At 39.2% G+C, this 18,853-nt stretch overlaps 1 protein-coding gene across 1 annotated transcript in view; it reads left to right on the forward strand.

Moving 5' to 3' along the window:
* The window catches only part of Dlg1 (discs large MAGUK scaffold protein 1), a 234,933-nt gene extending 223,264 nt beyond the window's left edge, over positions 1-11,669 (forward strand). Inside the window, exons 23-25 of the mRNA XM_004644568.2 lie at positions 3,164-3,273; positions 8,116-8,207; positions 10,606-11,669. Coding sequence (XP_004644625.1) covers positions 3,164-3,273; positions 8,116-8,207; positions 10,606-10,712 — 309 coding nt within the window. The 3' untranslated portion in view covers positions 10,713-11,669. The remainder of the gene's footprint in view (positions 1-3,163; positions 3,274-8,115; positions 8,208-10,605) is intronic.
* The last annotated feature ends 7,184 nt before the right edge of the window (positions 11,670-18,853 follow it).

Below are 18,853 nucleotides of genomic sequence, written 5' to 3' on the forward strand. Positions count from 1 at the left end.
AAAAAAAAAAAAGAAAAGGCATGGGCTGGCCAGATAACTCAGCAGATTAAAGTGCCTGCTTAGGCAGACACGGCAGCCAGGGTGCAGTCCCCTGCATGCCGTGCTGGCCTCGCCCCCCGGGCACACTGAGACAGTGATTGAGACTGGGTGATTGACACTGGGTTTGGTGGAATGTGCCTGTAATCCCAGCGCATGGGAGGCTGAAAACAATTTCTCCAAGTCTGATCTACATAGTGAGATCCTGCAAACCCTATAGACCCTGTCCTAAATACATGTTTGAAAAAAAACTGTTAATACTTGAATATCAAAATCATATTAATAACCAATTCTGACACAATAAAATAAGAATCTAGCAGTCTATAATTACATAAGCAAATACATGAATACACGGGCAGAATGGGAAGCTTTACTTTCCATTAGAATATATACTAATCAAAAATCAAAAGAAATGATGAAAATAGGAAATCTCTCTTTAAAAACCATAGTAATTGTTTCCAAGAAGAATCATTAGCCATGCTAATACTGAGTTAAATTTTGATAAGAGTTTTACATACTCTCAAAATATCTTCCCCCAAAGTATGCACCCATTCAGAGACAAAAATAGAATTTCACTTACAGTGGAAAGACAGACAGAACCTTAAACAAGTGAACACCACAGAAACAGAGCAAACAGGTACCATGTGTCTCCCTGATCAAGTGGACTGAGGACACAGCATCATTTCTGAGAGCCTCTGACAAGAGCTGCAGCACACAGCTGCTGGTGGAGAGCAGGCTGACCCGCTGCGGCCTACTGTCGCATAAATGTTCTCTACAAAAATGTAGCGGTCAGAAAAGGGCAATGACTGAGCAATGGTGCCAGCTTGATCAAGAGTAAAGGGATACTATACCTGAGTGTAGTGGGTGATCCTGAACTGCATCCGAGACCACAGAAGTTTTATCTTCTTACAGTAAAGGACATTATTAGATGACATTTAGAGTTATATTGTGATTAAATGTGAACTGCCACTGTTGTCAGAAATACTGGGTAATGCTTAATTTTTTTCTTCTCCTTTTTAAATCCTTACTTTTTTTTTGGCCAGTTTTGTATGCTTATATCTGGTAATCTAAACAACTGATTTGAAGATAACATTATGCAATGTAACAACTATTGTTGAATTCCTATTTAGTGAAATTCTGTATCATTTCTAATGGAAATTTTTTTTCTTTTTCTTTTTTTTTTTAATTTCTTTTTTTTTTTATTTGTGGAACCGGGGATTGAACTCAGGCCCTTGCACTTGCCAGGCAAGCGCTTATTCCACTGAGCTATCTCCCCAGCCCCTATTTATTATCTTTTTAAAAAGCAAAGGAAGCATGGATTAAAAGAACATTATCTGCAGTTTACTTTCTAACTATTATGTGCATATGTTGAGAAAACAGCAAATGTGATAGAATCTTAATATTGTAGTTTTTATTTGTAAGCAGTAATTAAAATAAGTGATAGATAAAATTTGTTTTTTACTTTTCTATGTTTACAGTGCTTAAGTTAATTTTTTTATTTTCAGTGTACCTGCTAAGTTGAAATGACCACCCAAACCTTTTACTTAGAATATGCTTTATGAGGGAGGACCTTGTTTAAAATGTTATAATAAAGTCTGATAAATCAGTTAAGCATGATGATACACACCTCACATCCCAGCAAGTGGGAGGCAGGGTCAGGACTATGAGTTCCACTGCCAGCCTGGGGTACATAGACTGTCAAAAAAAGAAATAAAATACACAGTCCCTAAATTATGAACAAGTCCCATGCTAGAACACTGGTAAGTTGGATTTGTTCATATCTAACAAAGCCTGTGAGTCTGACACAGTGTACTTGTGAAAATTTACAGCTGCATCTCAAGTGTTCAGAAGTCAAGGACTTACTACCACCCTGTTTAACATGAGAATGTTCATTTTAAAAATGCAAAATGATCTTTGCCAGTGAATTTAAACATGTCAGATGGGGCTGGTGAGATGGCTCAGTGGTCTAAAGCACCTACTTAGAACAAGCTTAGCAAAGCACAGGGACCACGGTTCAATCCCCCAGCACCACATGCCAGCTAGCCCCGTCCCCTGGTGGGCTGGGCTGGCCACACACACACACATACACACAAATAAATAAATAAAACTTTAAAAAAAAAAAATAAACATGTCAGAAAAGTTGTCATTTAAAAATTAGGGTTCAGGGGCTGGCCAGATAGCTCAGTGGATTAAAGCGCCTGCTTAGGCAGACAAAAGGATCAGGGTTCGATCCCCAGTATGCTATGCCAGCCCTGCCCCCGGGGCACGCTGAGACAACAACTGAGACTGGGTGTGGTGGCGCATGCCTGTAATCCCAGCCCTTGGGAGGCTGAAAAGAGTTAGATCTGTGTAGTGAGACCCTGGAGACCCTATACTAAATGCATTAAAAATAAAATCGGAGTTCAGGCAATTCCCATAAAATGAAAAATGACAGAATAGTAGTGAGATTTTGCTCCTTTTTTTCATGTATTTGATACAGGGTCTCACTACACAGCTTGGACTTGTAGTGATGCTACTGTTTTCATCCTCCCCAGTGCTGGGATTTTAGGCATGTGCCACCACGCTGGTCTCAGTTGCCTGCTCAGGTCACCCCAGAGTGGGACCCGCATTGTATGTGGTACCTGTGATCGCAACCTTGGTCCCTGTACTTGCCTAAACAGGCATGTAGTCTGCTGAGCCATCTTGCTGGCCCTTATTTCCTCAATTTATCTTTATCATTATTCTAGGATTCTTTGTCCTCTATTGATCATATATTCTTTTATGCAATTATGGTTATGGGAAGATGATAATTTGGAATCTTTCTACTAATGCCCTCTTCCAACAAAATTAAAGGAAGGAACCCTATATTGGTCACCATTTTGAGAAATTACTAGTCTATAACTACCAGAAGTCTTATACTGTATTTTTGTTCATTTTTTAAATGTAATAATTATTTGAGAATCACAGATTGATTATTCATAGTCATTATCATAGTTTTATTTGATTTTTCCCTCTGTAGTTTGCCAGTAGAAATAATTTGTCTAAAGTGAAAAGGATCCAAATATATCTTAATCTAGATCTTGTACCTATAGGAAATGTGCCTTTGATATAGATGAAAAGACTTGATTCACTTGTTTTTCTATTTTAGGGTAAACACTGTATCCTTGATGTGTCCGGAAATGCCATAAAGAGATTACAAATTGCACAACTGTATCCAATATCAATTTTTATCAAGCCCAAATCCATGGAAAATATCATGTAAGTATAAATGCCTAATATGTAATCTCTAAGCACAAATCTAGTTACTGTATAATTTGAATAATTATAGTTATTTAGTAGTTACTGTATGCATTGAAAAATTTATTTACATCTTAGCTATAAAATGGAGAGAAGAGTAGTATGTACATTTACCTTATAGGGTATACGTACCAGTGGGTGAGGATTAAGTACACACCCTATGATGTTAACCATAATTGTGACTATTAGCATTGATATTGCTAAAATATAAGGTACATTTATTAGAATTTTAAGTAGCCACCTGTAGCTAAGTGACCACTGAATTTGGGTAGTGAAGCTTTTAGAACCATTAAAAGAATAAAAAATGTACTGGTGCATAATAGAGGGCAAAAATAAAATTTAAACAAAAATTAAAAGGGCCGGGGAGACAGCTCAGTAGAATAAGCGCTTTCCTGGCAATTGCAAGGGCTTGAGTTCACTCCCTGGTTCCGCAAAAAAAAAAATAAAATATGAAAAAATCAGATAGGTTCCAAACAGTATAGACAAGAGGGAGGGTATAAGTGAACCCAAATATTTCAGTAAGTAAACTGTTTTCTGTTTATTGACAGTGTAAATGCTAGATTAAATGTTCTAATTAAAAAGCAAAATTTGTCAGAGAAGATAAAGTAAAAACACAATTATGTTGTGTTCTTGAGGTACTTTTTTAATTTTAGGCTATGGAACAGTTGAAAATAAAAGAATACCTAAAGGGGCCGGGGAGATGGCTCAGTAAGGGCCTGAGTTCAATCCCTGGTTCCAAAAAAAAAAAAAAAAAGAATACCTAAAGATATACCACACAAACATTAAACAAAAGTAGACTAGTTTTTCATTACTGTCAAAGTATACATTAAAATGAAAAGTAATACTAAAGAGGTACAGTATATTTAATAAAAATAAAGAAGGATATAGAGCTAGACTCTAGCTTGATGGTAAGGCACTTGCGTGCTCCTCCCTCCCTCCCTCCGTCTGTCCTGTCTCTGTCTTGGTCTCGATCTCTGTCTGTCAGTCGCTCTTGCTCTTGCTCTTGCTTTCTCTCTTTCTCTTTTTTTTTTTTTTTTTAAACATTTTATTTGTGTGTGTGTGTGTGTGTGTGTGTGTGTGTGTGGCCAGCTCAGCTCACCAGGGGGTGGGGCTGGCTGGCATGTGGTGCTGGGGGATTGAACCGCGGTCCCTGTGCTTCGCCAAGCTTGTTCCAAGTAGGCGCTCCAGACCACTGAGCCATCCCGCCAGCGCTCGCTCGCTCTCTCTCTCTCTCTCTCTCTCTCTCTCTCTCTCTCTCTCTCTCTCTCTCTCTCTCTCTCTCTTGTGGCCGGCTTTATTTTGTGGGGCTGGCATGGCATATGGTGCCGAGGATGGAACCTCAGTCCCTGCGCTTTGCCTAAGCTTGCTTAAGGAGGCGCTTTAGACAGCTAAGCTGTCTTACCAGCCCATACACTTGCCTCTTGCACTCAAATTTGAGCCCCAGCACAGAAAAAAGAACCCGGGGGGGGGGGGAGCCAGAGATTAAAAATGAAGGATATACTCTATCAAGAAAATACATATATGCAATTCTTTGTACTGCATAGCGGGGTGGGGGTGATGGCTCAGTAGAATAAGCCATCTGTACTGGATAGCGCAGTCTCAAAATAGTAAAGCACAAATTGACAACTATTTAGGGGAACAAAGATAATTCCAAAGTCACTGGGGAAATCTAACACACCTGTCAGAAAATAATCACATTAAGAAATAAAAGATACGGAGCTATACAAATTTAAAGCTTTCTTACAGAGCCAAGGCTTTAAGTTTATGGAAGAGCAGTTTAGCATGTACCAAGGCCCCTGGGTTCAGTCCCTTACACCACAAAGTAAAGAAGTGGTGGGGCTAAAGAGAAAATAATAAAAGAGATTGTATGCATCACAAGAGAGGATCTCCAGAGAATAGCACCAGATATCCATCTCTACAGATCGTATGGCAGCATATGTCTGATAATTGTTTTGAAACTCTGAGGTCTTCTGAAAGCTTGCAGCTTCCCTTCAGTTCCTAGTGGAGTAGCAGCTCCTCATCCCTGTAGCCGGCAGCCATACCTATATTCCTTGCGCCTCACATACAGCCTGTGTGACCTAGAATAGGCAGCAGAATCCTGGTCTCTAAAGGCCAGGGATCTGTGGTGTGAAAGTAGATTGCAGCTTCTGATCATGGAGGTACACAGACCCAGGCAGTGAGCTATCACTGCCCGTTCCTGCCCTAAGGATGAAGGAACTTCCAAGGATTTAAAGGATCAGCATCTTTTCTTCCTTTTGATGGCCAGTCCAGGACATTCAGAAGTAACCACTTATACAGGGCAGAGCTATAGAGTCATTATATGTTATTAAGGAAAGACAGTCACAGAAAATGCCTGAGAAAACCATAAGTTTACACCTCAGGCCAATCCTCAACACAGAAATACTGTGCTTTTTTTTTTTTTCTAAGAAAAACCAGATGGGGCCATGGAGATAGCTCAGTGGTCTGCCTAGCAAGAACAAGGACCCAAGTTTGGTCCCCAATACTGCATGCCATGCTGCCGCGCCGGCCACCAATACCAGGCATAGTATTGTACACCTGTAATCCCAGCTTTGGGGAGGCTAACACAGGAGGATCACTCCGAGTGTAAACTGGGTAGTGAGGGCTGGTGAGATGGCTCAGTGATCTAAAGCACCTACTTAGAACAAGCTCAGCAAAGCACAGGGACCGCGGTTCAATCCCCCAGCACCATATGCCAGCCAGCCCCGCCCCCTGGTGGGCTGAGCTGGCCACACACACACACGCACACAAATAAAATTTAAAAAAAATAAAATAAACTGGGTAGTGAGATGCTGTACCAAATAAATAAATAAAAGATTAAGAAAATAATTTTAAAAAATAAAGATGGGACAGTGGAGTTGGGTGTGGCAGTTCATGCCTGTAGCCCTCGTGAAGCTGAGGCAGGATAGCCATGAGTTCAGTACAGCATGCTCTAGACAGCAAGACAGTGTCTCAAAAAAAAAAGCCCAATAAAAATTACCAAGTATCAGGAATAAAAGGAAACAAACATTGAAGAAAAGTGAACAGAACTTAAGCGAACTGTGAAACTCCACTAACTAGACTAACATATGCTTTGTGGGATCCTAGTAGTGAACAAGAAGAGACAGAGATTATTTGAAAAATTAATCTCAAAAATGGTCAAATTCTCCCGATTTTGTTAGGTATAAATGCAAACATCCAAAAAGTTAATGATAAACTTTTAAGCATAATAAACTCAAAGATCCTCCCTATGGCGTATTATAAGGAAACAGTTGGAAAACAAAGACTCTTGAAAGCAGCAATCAGTGGTTCATATATACAAGATTTTCCTGATAAAGTTATCAGAAGAATTGTCATCAGAAACTGGAAATTAGAAGGCAGTTGGTTAGTATGTTAAAAACACTAAAGAAAAACTGGTGAAACTATTCTTCAGAAATGAGGGAGAAATCAAGTTGATCTTAATCACAGAAAAAACTGAAGAAATTCATTGGCACTAGACCCACCCTACAAGAAATGCTCAAGGGAATGCTGCAGGATGATAGAACGTTAGATAGTAACTATACAAAAGAAAACATCATACTTGATGAGATATGGAAAGTTTTCCCTCACTGATTAGGAACGAACCTTTATGTACCCCTTACCAGCTACAAACTTTACCAATTTATATTCTTGTTTAATCTATTTTCCATGTCCTTATTCCACCACTCCAGATTATTTTGAAACCAATCTGAACATACCATTTCATCCATATATTTAAAGCATATTTGAGTGGTATTTATTTTAAAATACCACTGCTGTCATTCCCCTACATGAAATGATTTGATACCATCAAGTAATCAAGGTTTTCTGCTTATTTCATAAGTTTGTGGTTTTGAGACAAGATTTCACGAGACAGTTCTGGCTGACCCTGAACTCACTTTGTAGCCCAGGCTGCCTGAACTCTGTATCATCTGCCTCAGCCTCCTGAGCCCTGGGATTCTGAGCATGCACCACCACCACACCCAACTGGGTTTTGGTTTTTTAATGTATTCATTTCACAAAGTCCAGATAAGGTTTGTTCATGACGGTTCATTAAGTTTTTTAATCTACGGATTTTCCATCTTCATTCTCCCTACCCTTCACCACAATTACTTTGGAGCTTTTTTTGTTTGCTTTTGTTTTTGTTTTCATGATTACTTTGTGAAGAAACCAGGTCATTTCTTTTGTAGCATTTTCCTCTGTCTGTATTTTCTAATAATCTTTTCATAGTGTTAACAGCACTCACATATGCCCTTTTCTCTAAATTAGTAGGTAAATCTCAAGAGGTTTTCATTAGTCAAGACTTATAAATTAATCCTTAGGGGATTTGGGGTCTACTTTGCTCCATTTGAGAGAACTTTTTGTTGTTGTTGTTTCAGATATAAGGCACATACTGAGTGGCTAAATCTGTTCATAATGACATTCATGTTCTCCAGAGTTCAATTCTTTATGATTTTACATTTTATGTCTTCCATTTTTTAAAAAAATATTATAGAGGGCCAGCCAAGCTCAGTGGATTAAAGCACCTGCAAGCAGGCACAAGGGCCAGGGATTTGATCCCCAGGCCTGCCATGCCAGCCCCGCCCCCTAGGCGCACTGAGAAGGCAGTTGAGACTGGGCGTGATGGTGCAAGCCTGTAATGCCAGCTCTTGGGAGGCTATAAACAGGTGGATCATTCCAAGTCTGATCTAGTAGCAAGACCCTGAACACCCTGTAGACCCTTCCCTAAAGTACAAATAAATAGATATTATAATTGGTTAATATCAGTTTCTGAATTTATTTGCATAGGGAAATGAATAAGCGGCTAACAGAAGAACAAGCTAGGAAAACATTTGAGAGAGCCATGAAACTGGAACAGGAATTTACTGAACATTTCACAGGTTGGTACCATGTGTGACAGTGTCTTTTATAATAGAACATGGCTTTGAAGCCACTTGAACCTATCCATTCAAATATTTTGAACTATGGGCTGGGGAGATAGCTCAGTAGAATAAACACTTGCCTGGGAAGCGCAGTGTCCTGAGTTCAATCCCCAGTACCGCAAAAAAAGAAAAAAAAAAATTTTTTTTTTTTTGAACTGTGTCCACCTCTCTGGTAGCAACTGGTGTTATCATTTTCAGAATAAACTTAAGTTTAGTGATTTTGTTTTGTGGGAAAATCATCACACTAGGCAGTGATAAGTGGGGAATCTTGAAATTCAGTGTTTCTTAGGTTGTTGATTAAGACAGTATACATGCATAGAAGGGAATTCATATTTGGCCAGAGGGAAAATAATGGTCAAAGTAGATTTGATTTCTTGTATGAAACTCTGACTATTACAAGTTTTGATTCATTTCTTTGCAGCTATATTGAGATATAATTAACGATTTTTTATATTCGGAGTATACAGTATGAGTTGATACATACATAGCATAATGATGTCCACAGTCATATAACACATTTGTCACCACAAAGTTACCGTTGCAGATTACCGTTAGTTCCCCAGAACTTTTTTTAATCATTTATTTATTTATTTGGTACAGGGTCTCACTACGCAGCTTAAACCCATAGTGATCCTCCAGTCTCAGCTTCCCCAGCACTGGGATTACAGGTGTGTGCCACTCTGCCTCATTTCAGGGGCCAGCACGGCACACCCAGAACCATTTCTGGGGTCAGCACGGCATGCAGTACTGGGGATCAAGCCAGGTTCTTGCTCTTGCCAGGCAGGAGCTTAGACCGCCAAGCTGTCTCCCCAGGCCCCCCAGAACTTTTCTTAGAACTAGAAGTTTGTACCTTTTGAATAACATCTCCTAAATCCCTTACCCATTCTACTCTGATTCAGGCATGTCTGTACTTAGCTCTAAATGTCAATGCTCATGATTCAGTTAATATTATTTAATTTTTCAATTAGTCAAGCATTCTTACTACATATGTTATAAGCCCTCCCTATCCATGGCACATCCATTTAGTTTTGTTTTTTTCCCCTTCAATCCTGAAGGGAAAATTAAGCCCAAAGCCTTGCACATTGATAGGCAGGCACTCTATATTGAACTATTCCTCTAGCCCCGTACTGTGCATAATCTCAGTCACCAAACAAATAATTTTACTTAATATCTCCACTTGGAGTTTCAGTCTAGGTTTTTGAAATCATGAAAATCTGTGTCTATGATGCTCTTCCAAAATCATGGAGCATCATTTGGTGTTTTGATTATTTATGACATAATTTTGAATTCTCTCTTTGAGGTATTCATGTTCTCTTTTTTCTAAGTCGCTAATGCTTAGTGCTTTCTAGTAAGACTTGTTTTTCGTTATTGTGTTTTATTAACTTACCCCCCCCCACTCCTCTCTGTCCTGAGGGATTCCCAAGTATTCCCAGAGAATTAGTTCTTGGTGATTGTTAGCATTTTTTATTTCTACATTATTTTAGATTGCAGATAAACTATGTAACATTTATTTTACTAGCTCCTAGCCACTCACAGGCTAGATTTTTGTATCTCAGTTTCCCTCTACCTGGACACAGTAGCATGCTGGGGAAAGTACCAGTCTATACCCAGCTCTTTCCCCCTAAGATCAAACCATCAAAAATAAAACAGAAAAGTAACCATGCTTGCCCTCTCCAGCTCTGGACCCACTCTCCTTTTTCTCTGTACACTATAGAGAAATCAGGAAAGTTAAGGAAATAGCATAATTTGTTTTAAAAGTATAAAGCCAGCATGGTGGAACACGCCTATAATCCCAGCATTTGGAGCTGAGGCAGGAGAATCACCATGAAGTAGTCTGGGCTATATAGTGAGACTTTGTCTCAAAAAGCCAGAAACAAATAAAAATAAAATAATAAAGCCAAGAGCTGAGAGTGGCCTCAGTGGCAGTGTATAAAGCATGTTCAAGACCCTACATTCAGTCCCTAGCACTTCAAAATGAATGGGTGAATGAATCTATTGCTCACTCCTATGATAAACAAAACAAAGAGTAAACGAAAGAGCATAACTAAGTCTCATTTTTATATTTTTATTTATTTATTTATTTTTGGTGGAACCAGGGATTGAACTCAGGCCCTTGCACTTGCCAGGGAAGCTCTTATTCCACTGAGCCATCTCCCCAGCCCCTCATTTTTATATTTTTAAAATAAAATTTTATTCATTACCCAAATAGTAAAATTAATGTTACTAAGCAAACCATGGATAAATGGTAACTCTTCCAAGATGAGTAACTCTGTTGTTTCAGCATCTGCTACTTCACTAATAATTGCTTGCAGTGATAGACGATTAATAGAGGTTTCTGGTTTTCTTTCTCTTACAGCTATTGTCCAGGGCGATACGCTGGAAGACATTTACAACCAAGTGAAGCAAATCATAGAAGAGCAGTCTGGTCCTTACATCTGGGTTCCAGCAAAAGAAAAGTTATGAGGACTTGTGTTTCTCTATTTCTCTTTTCCACAGTCTTGTTTTCTTTGATACTTCTTGACTCTTTCCTTTTAGAGTCTGTTTTCAGTACTCCTTTCACATTGAATCATCTCTCACACATCATGGTCTGCACTTGTGCTTATTTTTGACATTACTGTCTCCTTCACAGTATATCATCTGTATTATTCCACATCACTATAGTTTGTGGCCATTTTCCTGAACTGAAGATAGATGGCCTGACCAGCTGTTAAGGGTCTGGGGAGATGCAGAAATTGTGGTAAAATTCCTTAATGTTTAAGGGAAAGTAACTTTTAAGAGATTTTCAGAATAGCTTTATATACATCCTTTTGAAATTTTAGTACAAATGAAAGAAAAGTGGTTTTAACCAGTGATTTAGTAGACTTTGAGCAATTATGCACGCTTAACTTTAATAGCATGGTTTGGCCAGTGTGTTAGCTCTCAAGTCCTTTTCCCAATTGACTTCTGTATCAAAGGAATTACTTCATTATAGACAAAAGTAAGAAAATTTTCTTCTATTTCAAAATTAATGTCTGTTCTTTCATAATTTCACAAGGATATTCATTTTTCATAGGTTTTAAGTCTTTCATTGTTTGAGATTTTCCACTCCCATACATTAGTTAGAAACAGCAGTGTTCAGATGTTTTTAATCTATTTGTGCAACACTGTTTATAGTGTCTCACAGAAGTTGTTCATACATACTGATCATCTCATTTCCTGAACTAAGATCATGTTGACGTGGTAGGAGCTCACCTTTTACACTGAGGGTTGAGAACATTTTTATACGCATAAATGCAAACCGAAGAGACATGGCAGTGGAGATGTAGAAATCATCATGCCAGTGGAAAAGGAGTCCAATTCATAGCCTAAAATTTTAAATGTATTCTTAGGGGTCAGATTTTAATGAATATTTTACCCACAATAACTGCCTATTTTGTTATAATAAAATATATATATAAATATATATATATAACTTTCTTTAAACTCTGTAACTATGGAATTATTTTCTTTACATAGTTGCATACACACAAACATATATATTTAAAATATATATTTTTTCTTTTGTCACCTACTCATTTTTGTTTAGTTTTTAAATTAAATATTAATTGATGAGATCGTCTTTAATCTGTGAACTGAACACAGGGCAGGGGGTATGGTGGTTGTGAGGAGAAACCTCTCGGATCATTAGATTGCAAGTAGAAGAATGAGCATGTTCTCCTCTTTTCAATAGAATTTCTCACGAGGTTCTTGACTTTTTTGTCATTATTGTTCTTGTCCTTGGGTTTGATTTTGGTCCTCTGTCTTTCCTCCTACTTCTCCTTTCATTAAGAGAAGTTGGGCGAAAGCCCCCTTTTCTGTGCAAGTTTTCCCCTCAGCTGCCCTCATGTTGTGTAGCTGCTCTGCACTAGGCTTGCACAGATCTTCATGGTGAGCAATTTTAAGAAATTTTAGTAAAAGGTAGAAATGAGTTCAGAAAATAATTTCTCTGGTCCTTTTAATTAATAATATCATTTGGCTTCTCATTGCTCTTTGGAGTTGTTTATTAAATATGTGGTTTTTTGAATAACCTCCTCATTAAAATTTCTTAAATGAATACTGGTTTGTAAAGAATAATGAACATTATCCATTCCATTTATGAGAAAGAGGAGAACAGCTAATAAACTTTATTGTAAAATCCATGTTAAATGTGTCTTGAATTTTTGAAAGAAAAATTATTTTGCAAGCTAATGTTTTCTTGAAACGGTTTGGGACATTATATAATTTATAGCCTGAATTCAGTAACCACTTTGCATTGTATTATAGCTCTCACAGTAAATGTAGCAGATTGTTACCAAGTGTAAACCCTAGAAGAGAATTGCAAAATCTCAAGTGCTCCAAAAATTGCCTTACGAGGTATTTTGAAGTATTTATCAAATAGTCATGTGTTGTAAATATTAACAAAATATAAAATGATTCTGTTTATGTGTTATCTGTGGTACATTGCTTTTTGGATTTTTGGGGCAGTTTATTTCTTTGTTTTTTTTTTTTAAACTGGGTATTGAATCCAGGACCTTTATAGTGAGCTACATCACACTATCTCCACCCCTTTTTTGGTTTGTATTTTGACATATGTTCTCATTAAGTTGCATAGGCTAGACTCAAAACTTGTGATCCTCCTACCTCACCCTCACGGACTGCTTAGCTTATAGGTGTATACCACCACACCAAGCTTGAGTATCTTTATCAAGTGATTTTTCTTGGGTAAGAAAATATTTTTGTGTTCTAAATGATAGTTATTAATGAAATTAGGAATTGCTGAATATGTCACTGTGTGTGATAGCGTAGTTTTGAATAATAGAGTGAGTTGGTACCAGCTGTGCTCCAAGGCGTAATACCTTGCCTGAGATGACTTAGTCCATGGTGATACCCTGTGTTCAGATCCTAGGCTCTGAACACAGGTGTTCAGATCCAAGCGCACATTCTCCAAACACTCCACTCCCTCATTTTCAGCTGTTCGTGTGCAAGGTATATGACCTAAATCACCATACCTTCTATTCACAAAGAAGATTTAGGTACAGGCCCTCGCCTAGTCACACAATTAGGACAGACTCCGAGTGAGTCCTTCTTAACACAGTTGAAAAGACTAGGGGCTAGGGAGATACCTCAATGGCATGAACACCTGCCTGGCAAACGTAAGGTCCTGAGTTCAATCCCTGGTACAAAAAAAAAAAAAAGACTGGGAAACAACTCAGCCTGGCACTGTCTTAGTAATGTACAAGAAAAGCATCTCTTTAGGACCATAATTGAAACAATATGCATTAGGAAAAATGTCCACTACTCTGATGCACAGGAAATTAAAGAGTACAATTTTTATATGCTTATGAAATACTTCATGTTTTTATATGCATCTTAATGTCCTTAATTTGGCAGAAAAACACCTCAAAATGTAGCTACATGTTTCTCTCTGCATTCCTGTTCTGTGACTTCTTGTGGCTCCCCAATAAATGATGGGCTATTTAATCCCAGGGACTTGAATTACTGAAGAAAAAGTAGTCAAAGTTTATGATACTTCATTCAGGAATTTTCATTTTGAAATATATCAGAAAAACATTTGGTGTTGACTGCTGACTTGGGCAGCAATGTTTTATAAGACTGGGCTGTAGAATCAACCAGGTCTGAATGACAGCTCTGCCACTTTGCTGTTGCATAACCTTGACCAGGTCACCTCATCCTTGCTGTGTACTTCGCTAAAATGAAGACATCTTGAAGGGCAGTGAGATTAAGCTGGGGACTAGCATTAGTATACACCAAGAATTGATTCCTTTTTCCTTTGGAGGGAGAAACCTGGAATCGTGCTTATCCGTACTTTCCTGGTAGTTAAAATTAAATTTGAATGCACTGCAGAATTGTTACAAGGAAGGGGGCCGGGAAGATGGCTCAGTGGAATAAGCGCTTCGCTGGCAAGCGCAAGGGCCTGAGTTCAATCCCTGGTTCCGAAAAAAAAAAGAATTGTTACAAGGTTTAAGTGGTGTGTACAAAATACCAGTCACATCTTTTGATACTTGACATTAAATACCCATTCATCTGACTCTGGAATGTATTTATGTTTGGTAGCCACACTGAGAATAAGTTTCACCATTCTTCCTGGCAGGTAGAGGACTCCCTTCTGTAGACTTTATGAAATTATTTACAGTTCGGCCCCTCTAATCACAGTTTACTAATTTCTTATCCTGAAGATCCCTATTGGTTATATGTTGTGAGCTGTTGCCGTGAATTGTCACCCACCTTAACTCCAAACATGGAACTGGAAGACCTCTCGGCTTCATAAACTGCTCTAGTGTATAAGTTCTTCACCCAGCAGTCTCTAGCAGTTCTCTGAAACACTAATTGTTGAGAGTCTATAACAGGACTAAGACAACAGAGGAAAAAATAATAAGTCGCTCAAAGTTTCTGTCATTCAGTTTGACTGCCTGCTATTTTCTCAATGACTTTCCACCTCAGTTCTTTCCATTCCTCTTTAAATATGGCTAAGAAAAAAATAAATATGGCTAAGAGCTGGCAAAATAATGAACCCTATCTACTGAACAACATAGTGAAAAAGAATCAAGTAACTATTTTGAGAGGGAAAAATAGTTACTTGGGGACTGGTACCACCAGGAAGTTTCACACTGTGATTTTCCTAGTACAGTGATGAACCTTTGGAGCTTTGTGTAATATGTGGCCCATAGGTTTGCCCATGCTGTCATGGTGCCTCACTGATCGTTGTAGTTAGCAGATAGAACAATTGGGGAAAGAATGCCCCCAGAGAAGGGTTGAGGTTAAGAGTTTCTGTTCTACTTTTTATTGAAGTATGGAATATACATTATGGCTTATGTCTAAGTGCCCCCCTCTCACCACCTCATGCGGTCACAGGTGGGGCTTTTTCAGAGATAGTCAGATCTAGATGTATGATCAATTTATGGTATGTTGTTAGGATTGAGTGTGGGTGATTACGGAATCAACCCCCTGATTGGTTTGGTACCACCCTAATCCCAGTAGCCTGAATACAATATGAGGGACAGAAAGAGGCTTGTCTTGTCCCTTGCTTTGCCACCTTCTGCCCACCATGAGCTGTTTCTCCTGTACAATGCCCGTCTGCCATCCCACCCTGCCTTGGAGCCAGCTGACTATCAACTGAAACTTCTACAAACCATGAGCCAAATAAACTGTCCTCCCTTAACTTTGGGTATCAGGTATTTTGTCTCAGAAACAAGAAAAATAAGACAACATGTAACGTGTGAATAAGTGTATGTATATCCATCTTTTTACAAGCTAGTAAATCTGTTCAGTCAGCACAAAGCTCAAAATACAGACTAAAACCACCAAGTTCTTCCTAGTCAGTACTTCACCCCAGAAAAAACCGATACCCTTACATTGGTTTTTCAGATTTGGCTACAGCAAGGTTTACTCTCTGGTATAGATATGAGTTAGAACACATGCATATAGTCACAAGCCCTGCTATAAACACACAACCATTTCCTCATGTCAATAAGTTCTCAGATTTGTGCCAAGGTAGCCAGTACTCCCCACCCCCAAACCTTTGATTGCCTTTCCCTGGATGTCACGTAAGTGGAATCCAATTGTATGGAGAGTTTTGGTGAAGCTTTCCTCCCTTGGCAGTGGCTTCCAAGACTCATATTGCTGGGTTATTGACAATTTGCTTTTATTGCTGATAGTTCATGGCTGTACCAGTCTATCCATTCACTGGCTGAAACAGTTTGGGATTGCTTTCCATTTTTCTCACTATCATTTTCTGTTTCTTTGCCACCCTGGGCCTGTAAGAACAAAGAGTAGCAAGCAGAACTGGGATTTTGAGGCTAAAAATCCTGATCAGTATTTTCCACCCAACCCCCATCAGCATTGTGAGCATCCACACCCCTTGGCACTTGCACAGATAAACTGAGCGGAGGCACTATTTCGTCTGTGAATAGGCCCTAGGGCAAGAGACTTCAGGAAGGGACACTTAAGGATTTGAAGGCTTTGACTGCATCAGAGACGAGCCTATGCACTGTTTCCATTGTCCTGGGAAAATAAATGTTTATTAAATAGAATAGATGACAGTGGTAGATTTCAGTTATTAAATATGCACATATGCCTTTTTTAGCAGAACTGGGGATTGAAGTCAGGCCCTTGTGCTTGCCAGGGGGGCGCTTATACCACTGAGCCATCTCCGCAGTCCCTATGCCTTTTTTAAATAGCATAAAATGTTTGATAAAATGAAAGTACTTTAAACATACATACCCAGTGTTAATTCTCTTTGTATATTTTAGTCATCCCTCAGGGTCCGAGGCAGTTGATTCCAGAATCCCCCACAAATGCCAGAATCTGCAAAAACTCCAGTCTCTTTTGCAAAATACACAGGATTTGCACATAATGTATGCACAGCCTGCCAACTGTTTGCAGTCATCTCCGGGTCACTTACAATACCTACCTCAATATGAATACTTGTGTCCTTGGATTTCGGTACCCACTGGCGGTCCTAGAACTCCATATGGGTTTCCAAAAGACCACAGCAACCTTGACCATTACTAACTTTTAATTTAAAAATGCCTCCTGGTAACTTCTGACATTTTAAACATCCCTTAGGTAGTAACCTCAGTGTTTTGAATACTTAGGTGATCTCTAGAAACCTAATTCTAGTGTCACATATGTACCTGAGGATATTAGAGCTTGCTCTACTGGTTGGTTGGTGTGACCTTCCTTGAATACAGGTACCACACAGGAACTCAGCAGCCTGCCATTGTCACCACAGTATGACTCATGTATTTTAAAGAGGAAAAAAATCCTTTACATTGGCTCCAGAGCAAACTTGCACAACCACTAGTGTTTAGCTGAAATAGGAATGTTGAATAATTCCTATTTCTTCCAATCCACTTGGACAATGTAATTTCATTTGAACAGTTTCATTTGGACAGTTTTAACTACAATAGAATTTTTTTTTGTTAAAAAACTTGCCAATGAAAAATAATGTTGAACTTTCTTATAGAAGAAGTGGAATGATATAATCTTTCAGATGTTTAAAATTAGCTTCATATTACCTCACAGATGGAAAAGCTAAAGACGAAGTGTAGGAAAGTCCCATATGTTCCACACTTTGAATCTCTGCAAAAAGATTTTCTAAATCTTGTGAGAATCATTTAATCAAAAATATCTACTTCTCTGGTGACATTTAAGGCTAGAAAAGACATCTTTTGAAGATGGATCCCTTCCTCTGAAAACTCAGTGCTTTGATATCTAGTGTCTGACATACCCCCACTAAGAAAGGATTTCTGTAACTAGAATGTCTAATAATGGTTGTACTCAATGCTGTCAGTCACCAAAGCCTTAACCTTGGTGCTTCCAACTTTAACTCGTCCTGAACTCACATTTTTCTGTTGTTTCCATTGTTGCCACTCTAACCCAGGTCCTCGTCCTCCTACCCCAAATCAGTTGTTACATATTTTTATTAGGACATTTGTAATTACTGTGTAATGACTACATTCATTGTGAAGAATTGGTCCTGGTGCATAACATCTCAGCTTTCCCTTTCTCAGGGCCGGCCAAAGAGCTCAGCAGATTAAAGTTCTGCAAGCAGGTGCAGGAGCTGGGGGTTTGATCCCTGGGCCTGCTGGGCCAGCCCTGCCTCCAGGGTGCACTAAGACAGCCATTGAGACTGAGCGTGGTGGTGCACACCTGTAATCCCAGCACTTGGAAGGTTGTAAACAAGCGGCTTACTACGAGTCTGATCTAGCAGTAAGACCCTGAACACCCTGTAGGCCCTTCCCTAAAATAACAAAAAAAAAAAAAAAAAATCCCTTTTCATTCCCTTTGTTCCCACTCTGCAGCATCACATTCTTTTCTTTTTTTCTTTTCTGTACTAGGGATCAAACTCAGGACTTTGTGCTTGCCAGGCAGATGCTTAAACTGTTGGGTTATCTCCCCAGCCCTTACGTTTTTCTTTGAGACAGGGTCTCACTATGTAGCCCAGGCTGGCCTCAAACACAGTAGTCCTCCTTGCCTCACCCTCCCAAGTTCTGGAATTACAGGTGTGAATCACCACACCCAGATTATTTTATAAATTCTTAGCAAGTTAGTTGTAAATACAGATTAACAGCCAGACTAACAGGCCACAAAGCATCAAAAAACACATTTAAGAGTAACATTGTCGGACTGGCAGTATAGCTCAGCGGACTAAGTGCTTGCTTAGGTAAGTGCAGGGGTGAGGGTTCGATCCCTGGCACTGCATGGCATGCCGTCCCTGCCCCTGGGAGTGCTGAGCCAGCGATGGAGTCTGGGCATGGTGGCACACGCCTATAATCCCAGCACTAGGGAGGCAGAAAATAAGAGGATCACTATGAGTCCCAGCTGTGTAGAGAGACCCTACACAGAAAAGAAAAAATTGCCCATGCTGAATTACAACATTTTCTCCTTTTTCTTATTGTCTTTTATTTTGCACTATATTATAGGGCCATGCAACCTTCAAGCCTGTATGTCTGACTTACTTCACTTAACCCTGGGTCTGAGATACCTAGGGTTGCATACAGTTCTTACAGGGGCCCCTCCTAGCAGCCTCCGGCCTGATCAGCTCCTGAGCTGACCCAGCCATCTGCCTGATGGCTTCTCCCAAA

The sequence above is a fragment of the Octodon degus genome, unplaced genomic scaffold, assembly GCF_000260255.1.
Source record: "Octodon degus isolate 3935 unplaced genomic scaffold, OctDeg1.0 scaffold00203, whole genome shotgun sequence".
NCBI lineage: Eukaryota > Metazoa > Chordata > Mammalia > Rodentia > Octodontidae > Octodon > Octodon degus.